Source organism: Plasmodium cynomolgi, chromosome 4 (assembly GCF_000321355.1).
Source record: "Plasmodium cynomolgi strain B DNA, chromosome 4, whole genome shotgun sequence".
NCBI lineage: Eukaryota > Apicomplexa > Aconoidasida > Haemosporida > Plasmodiidae > Plasmodium > Plasmodium cynomolgi.
In genome coordinates this window covers 337,386-344,811 of record NC_020408.1, presented here as the reverse complement: position 1 = coordinate 344,811, position 7,426 = coordinate 337,386, and the positions used below count along the sequence as shown (strand labels likewise).

General features: G+C 49.3%; 2 protein-coding genes across 2 annotated transcripts; one reads left to right on the top strand and one right to left on the bottom strand.

Moving 5' to 3' along the window:
• Positions 1–973: 973 nt before the first annotated feature.
• PCYB_041800 (hypothetical protein) lies at positions 974–4,296 on the top strand (the record flags this gene model as incomplete). Its single annotated transcript, XM_004225331.1, has 2 exons — positions 974–4,085; positions 4,271–4,296. 2 exons carry the CDS (start codon positions 974–976, stop codon positions 4,294–4,296), a joined length of 3,138 nt encoding a protein of 1,045 aa, XP_004225379.1.
• A 1,255-nt stretch (positions 4,297–5,551) lies between these two features.
• Positions 5,552–6,496, bottom strand: PCYB_041790 (50S ribosomal protein L7/L12; the record flags this gene model as incomplete). The annotated part of the gene is made up of 2 exons (XM_004225330.1): positions 5,552–5,625; positions 5,749–6,496. The coding sequence occupies 2 exons, from the start codon at positions 6,494–6,496 to the stop codon at positions 5,552–5,554; spliced, it is 822 nt and encodes a 273-aa protein (XP_004225378.1).
• Positions 6,497–7,426: the final 930 nt, after the last annotated feature.

Here is a 7,426-nt window from a genome sequence, read left to right as displayed (position 1 = left end):
CCCTCCCCCCCCCCCTGTAATTCATAAATGAAGTGGTACCCCCTACTCCCTCACGCCAAAAACCTTTCGCCAACATGTCGGGTGAAAATAACTTTTTCGGTAATCCCTACTCAACGAACGTTAACTATGAGGATGCGTGTGCGCCAAATGAATATGGGGGTGCCTCCCAGGAGGGCGTCTTTTACAACAGCATGGCGGAGGGGGGGTACAGCTACGACCCGAATGAAAATCTGTCGAAAGAGTTCTTGAATCAGAACATGGGTAGTTTTGGAAACCGAGGAATTGGGGTGAACAACCAGAGCAGCCAGGGGGGTTACGGAGGGATGCGTGGCGGATTTGGAGGCAACTATGGAGGCGGCGGAAATTATGGAGGCGGCGGAAATTATGGAAGCGGTGGCAACTATGGAAGCGGTGGCAACTATGGAAGCGGCGGTAACTTCCAAGACAGGCCAGGAGCAAGCCACACGGGAGTGAATGCCCCTAACAGCTTGACCTACGCAAACAGCATGGACGGCATGCGTATGCTGAAGAATCTGGGAGGAGTCCAGAACCTGCAGAACTCCCTAAGCGACATGGGCGCTCTTAACAGAATGGAAAATGTGTTCATGAATAAAAATGTAAAAAGGGGTATGCAGAGGGGCTACGAAAATGAGAAGGAAGCAGTTAGCTTTAATCACATCGGTGGCATGCACAACTCGTACGGAGGTATGACCAGCGTAGGTGTTCCCGGGCAACGCGCTAAAGGGGGAACGGTGAATGTGCAACCCCATGGTAGTAATTTGAAGAGTGCCAATTGGTATGGCAGGCAGAACACTTTGGAAAATGTGAACAGCGTGGGTGGCGAAGGGGGGGGCGGTACAGGCGGTCCAGGTGGAGATGCCAAGAACAGGCTGACCGGCCACGAGAACACGCCCCAAAGCAGGGGGGGGGAAACAGTTGTGATCGCCCGAGCGGCTTCGCAGGATTGAGCAACATGCAAGGAGTGGATGGCATGAGCGGATTTAGCAGCACCAATGGGTTTGGCAACCCCAGCGGGTTCAGCACTGTGAACAACTTCGACAGCATGGAGAATCAGCCCGGAATGACCCACACCAGCAGCGAGCTAAGTGCGATTAATAGCAGAAGTGATCTGTCGAGAGCAAATAATTATCACACCCTAAGTGGAAACAACACGTATGATAATTACCGCATGGGTGACTATGCGACGGATAGGAGCATCATGCAAAACTATAATGGCATGCAGCAAGGGTACACTCCCAGCGGCAACTACCTAGAGGGCCAAAACGCCAACAGGGCCACAAGCCCCCACAATCTAAACAACAATTTGGTAAATCAGGGAATCAGCTACCCAGGGAATAACAACACACAGAACAGCTCCTACCTAAAAGGAAATATGAGGAGTAGCGTGAAGAGCACCATAAAGAGTAGCCTCAACATTTTAAGCAAATCTTCAAATGAGACCCTCAAGAAGGAGGAGCAAGTTGGGTACATCCCTAAGGGAAGTGCAGCCTATTCAATTGGGGGTACCGTTCGTGGTGGACGTAGCGGTGAAATTAGAGGCGATCTTCAGGGGGGTCAAAGCAGGAACCTCCCTCCGAATGAATACTCCTATGGTGGCCCCCCCTTCTTGAACCATCAGTACAGCGGAGGGGAGGACAAGTTAGCGCTTCAGGGAAGCAAAGGTGCGCAGAATGACCACAGTAGCAGTGTAAGGAACAGCCAAATGGTGGACCCCAGTCTGGCGTATGGCGGCAACAGAGGGGCCTTTTTTTACGAAAGCCAGTATTCTGACCAGAGTTCCGCATGGGGGGGGGACTACAACGCGGGGCCTGTGTATGAGAGGAGCGACTTCAAGGGAGGCTCCGCATTTGGCGTTAGCGGTGCAGGCGGCGTTGGCGGTGCAGGCGGCATTGGCGGCGTTAGCGGTACAGGCGGCGTTAGCGGTGCAGGCGGATTCGATAACTCCTACGGTAACGACTCCTCCAGCTTTTACGGCAACAACTCCGCCAGTTTTTATGGCAACGATTCCGCCAGCTTCTACGGAAACGATTCCGCCAGCTTCTACGGCAACGATTCCGCCAACTTCTACGGCAACGATTCCGCCAACTTCTACGGCAACGGCGCTGCCAACTTCTACGGTAACAATGGCAGGCAGATCCATGACGAGCAATCTACGCAGCAGGGGACATTGCACCCGCAGATGTTCCTCGGTGCGGCGAACAGTAACAACTGCCCCCAGCAGGTGAAGAATAAAGCGAGATCGAGAAAAGGAAAGAACAGCAGCCTAAAGGGGGAGGAGAAAAAAGCAAGCACCAACGTGCAGGAAAAAAAGGCTGCAGTGAAAAATGACAAAAGGACCAAAACGAACAGCCTAAAGAATGAAAACGTATCTAGCATTAAAATGAGTGCGAGTATGGGAATGGGCCTTGGCACCAGCATGGGTACCAATATCGGCATGGGTGCCAGTATTAACACCGATGCGTACTCGAATGCGAATAACGTGAGTCGCAACTACAACGACGATAGTTACTTCCACGATGGTAGTTTGAACGCAGTCACGCTGAACGTGTCGAATGGCGGGCATTTGGGTAACTTCGAGGGGGTAGCTGCTGTGAGCGGACATATGACTGAAATTGTTGAGGGTGCCCAGGGTGTAGGAACCGCTCCGCATTATGGAACCGCTCCGCATGATGGAACGGCTCAGCGTGATGGAGCGGCTCAGCATGTTGAGGGCCACCCGTTCGAGGAAAACGAGCAGCTCCTCACCAACAGTCAGTTCCTCGAAAGCTACAAGGAATATCTGCAGCTGCAGGCGCAGCACCCAGGTGAGCAAAAAGGCAAGCTTTCCCCACCCAACAGTAACCTCACACTCAACAAAGATCTAGTGGAAATGATTTTACGAAACAACAAGTATTCAATAGGAAAAGGAACAGGAGAGAGCTTAAGTAACTCCTACACGAATTTCTTAATGAATGTAAGCTCTTCCTATTTGAAGAAAAAATCACAGGGGGGTAAGAATGGAAGGGAGAGTAAACTGCATTGTGCTGAAGATCCCCATGTGGTGGACAAAGGTGTAGAAGGTTATTCACCCAAAGTGGATCCTATGGAGAGGGTGAACTTTCCTAGGGGAGAGACACAACAGGGATGTGCCACAGGTGCATATGTACCGTACAGAGGAGTCACAAGTGAAACGGAAGTAGCTAAAATAAAAAAGGAGGTGCAGGAGGAGCACCAACTGGGTGGAGCACAGCAGGGGGCGGAGGCAGGTGGAGGGGGAGTAGTAGGAGGAGTAGTAGGAGTCGGAGTAGTAGGAGTAGAAGGAGGAGTCCTGTTGAAGAAAAAAGGAACTCGAGGAAGGAAAAAAAAAATACAAAGCGGTCCGGTAGATGGTGGAAACAACCTACATGAAGGCGTAAAAGTGGAAGAAAAGGAAGTCAAGCGGAAGGGTAGAAAGAGAAAAATATATGTAGAACCAGCTAGCCAAAATCAGAATGACAAAGAACTGGAGAAAAAAACAAACGAATGTGTAAAGAACACTCCAGTGGAAGAACCCATTATCTATAATATAAAAGTAGAGGAAACAAAAATTAAAAATGACGATATGGCATTGTGTTTCAAAAGACCTAAAGGTGAAGTTCCATTTGGAGACGACAATAATGACTCTCCTCCAGATTTTACAAACAACGTTTTTCACATCCTGAGTTATAAACTGAACAAATTTAATGGAAAAAATTGTATAAATAGCCACGCGGAGGTGACTGTTTTGCTTAATAACTTCCTCAAAGTGGTAAGGATTTTAAATCATCACAAGAAAATATTGCAGAGGGTGTATGGTCATCGGTTTAAGATCCCTAGTGAGACTTACCTGAGGAATTACTTTGAAGCCAAGTTCCCCTTTATACAGTGCTATAGAAATAGGTGCTACGAGTTGGCGGACGGGGGGGAGGAAGAGGAGGATGGGGAGAAGTACGGAGAGGAAGGGGGAGAGAAGTACGGAGAGGAAGTGGACGGCGTGAAAGCGGAAGCAAAAGCAAAAGTTGAAGTCGGAGAGGAAGCGGGGCCACTTCTCACCGCAGCCACAGCACGTAATGGGCCACCGCCCACCGCAGCTGATTCACAGAGTGACAACCCACCGAGTGGCGACCCACCGACTGCACTGTTCACCCCGCAGGGGCTCCTCCCAAACAACGGTGCCCCCCCTCCTTCAGACGGAACACACATTGGGGAGAGCCACTGTAACGGTATGCCCCCTCTGGTTAACCACGCAAAGGTCAGCGCAAGGTCAGATATGGTTAAGCAGGAATTCTGTCCCATCTCAAATTGGGACACTGCCCACCGCGGCAACAACGAAGGGTGTGACCCGAGTGGAAGTTCCCAAAGAACACTCGAAGTAGAACCACCCGGCGATCATTTGATCGGAGTGAAGGAGTGTAGCAGTGGGGCCGACGGAATAAATGTGTCGAGGTGGGTCCTACCTAGCGATAGTTGGGGCGAGGGTTACACGCTGGGCATCGGTGGCCCCTCCGCGTACGTACCGTCCAACCCGGTTACCTACTCAATGTTGAATCCAACCGCCTACATGACAAGCTACCCCTCCGCCTTCCCCTGTGAGGAGTACCAAACGTGTGGCGCGCAGCCGAATGGGCACACCCAGAACAACGTCCCATACCATTCCAACCCTCACGTGAATTCAGGAAATGAGTTGAATGGAGATTCGTTCGGGTGAGAGGGAGAAGTCGTTCTACATGGATCGATCAAGCAAGGCGAAGGGTAAAAGGGGATACGCACCCTTGGAAAGGTTAAAAAAAAAAGTTAGCCTGAACGAGTGCAGATTGCGTTGTGACAAGTAGAAGGGGGTAATACATCGAGGAAAAAGCGTTGTGATAGTAAGAAGGGGGCCAACAGTCCCCTCCTTTCAAACACATGACGGATGAGAAGTGCTTCCACGCGTCGCCCCCCTACAGCGTACATATTTTTAAAGAGGAAAAATTCGTAGTGTTCGTCCCAAGTGTGAAAGAAGCAGTTCGGCTTAAGCACCCTTAAAGAGAGAAGAAGAAGAAGAAAAGGAAAAAAAAAGTGGAACTAACCCAGCAGGGGTGCGGCGTTCATCATTTTAGAAAATGACCCACCGTTTCTGTCCTTTTATTTGATGTAAAAAGGCGTTTCATTGTTTACCAAAAAAAAAGGAGGAAAAAAAAAGAGGAAAAAAACTCCACGTTACGTCTGCACATGTGTACGTGGGCTCGTCCAACTCCATTTCTCACTGCAAAACGGGCCAGACACATATTCATTTTTTTTTTTTTTTTAAGTCAATTTTTAATTCGAAACATTTTCTTTAAGTATAAAATGGTTCCCTTCTTGAGACAGCGGCATGGAGTTATCTCCTCCTTATGGGAACTCTGCCGACAGCAGGATGACCACGCTGGGGTGTACATACACGCATGCAGGTATACATCACACATAGGCATATAAACATTTACTCCTCCGTGCAAGGCATTCTTCTTCCATTTTGTTAAAAAAAAAAGAAAAAAAACGCCGCTTGCACGTTCCGTCATTCCAATATAATTGTGGCGCCCAGTTCCTCGAACTTCTTTTTCATTTCTTCTGCCTTTTCCGCGGGCACGTCTGAGGGGGAGGGGCAAAAGGGGGGTAAGTGGGATGAATGGGCTGCAAATGGGCTGCAATTAGGCTGCAAGTGGGCTGCGAATGGGCTGCGAATGGGCTGCGAATGGAGGGGGGGAGGCTTACTCTTTTGCACATAGAAAGGGGCGCTCTCCACCATGTCCTTTGCCTCCTTCAACCCGACGTTGGTTATTTTGCGGATTTCTTTAATGGTGTTAATTTTATTCTTTACGTCGAAGTTTTCCAACTTTACGTTGAATGTGCTTTTGGAGTTTTTTTTTTCCTCCTTCTTTTTTGTCCCTGCCTGTTCATTTTTTTCCGCTGAACCCAAATTGGGAGTACCACCCGGTGGGACAGCACCCGGTGGAACGGCACCCTGAGCACCGACATGACTGGGGAAAGCAGAGTTCATTCCTGGGGGTATATTTGGAGAAGAGAAACTGGCTGCGCCGAAAAAGCTACAGGGATGTGGAAATGGATTTCTATTAAAAAGAGCTGCGTTATTGAACTGTTTGTCTCCGTCCAACTTTTCTTGACACAGGTCACACAAATCTGCTGCTTCGATTAGGGTTAGGTTTAAAATTTCATCCACAAGTTTTAACACCTTTTTTGATGGCTTCCTTTTTTTTGAGTCGCTTTCTTCATTACCTTCCTCCTCATTTCGGTTGCTTCCGTTTATATCCTTTATTTTATCAAACAGATCGAAGCTACTGTTTGTGGCATTACCACTGCTTCTCCGTTTCTGCATGGTTTTGTTGGTCCATAGGTCTACCCCCCTAAGTGCAGCTGCGCTCATGACTGCATTTGCTTGTGCACCATTTTGGCGCAACTTCACACTATAAAGGGCGTTTTTTACTAGTGCGTTCTTTTTCATTCTTCGGGTTAGTTGGGCGGCTGTGTGGGGGGGTGGTGCCACGTGGATTGGCAGGCAGCACCTTCCCCTGTTGGAGCGGCTTCCCCTGTTGGGGGAGTTTCACCAATTAAGGCGGCTTCCCCTGTTGGAGCAGCTTCCCCTGTTGGAGCACCCTCACCAGTTAGGCCGGGCTCTCCGGGCTAGCTCATTCCCCGTTGCGCCGATTGGCACTCTCCCCCTTCAAAAACGAATCGAGCGCTGTTTGCACGTGCAAAAAGTCCCCCTCGAACATGTTTTCACATTATTAGGCGATTCGAGGAGTTACCGCTAAAGTGCATTCATCCCCACGGTGGGGTTACTCAGCTATTGCCGCTTGTGCTGATCATGCGCGGCTGTGGTGGTCGGTCCGTTATCGCTTGCGATGGAACGTGCCAATTGGCCTATGTCCGCTGCACCCGTTCTCTTATGTAGGGGCGTGCATCTGAGTGTATGCCTCGGAGAGTGTGTGGTGTGGGAGGCGGATCAGCCTATGTGCCTCCCTCAACAGGTGAGCTTCTCAGTTCAGTTCAGCTCAGTAACACCGACGTCGCTGGCCGTGCGGAGGGCACTGCTGCTTCAGAAGCGGCACGCAGATCGAGGGGAGCAAATGTGCATTTCGCTTCGTCACGTTGTTAAGTAGCTATGTAGCGAGGTAGCCATTTTGTCGTGTCACCACTTGGCATGTGCCAACATGTAGGAGGAGGCATCTCTTTTTATTTTGACTTTGACTTTGACTTTGATTTTGACTTTGACTTTGATTTTGACTTTGACTTTGATTTTGACTTTGATTTTTATTTTGACTTTGATTTTTATTTTTATTTCGATTTTGATTTTTTTTTTTTTTACAGTGAACCCACCTCGGGAACACCCTCATGGAGGCTCCAATAAAATGCCACCCACTGGCCAAAAAAA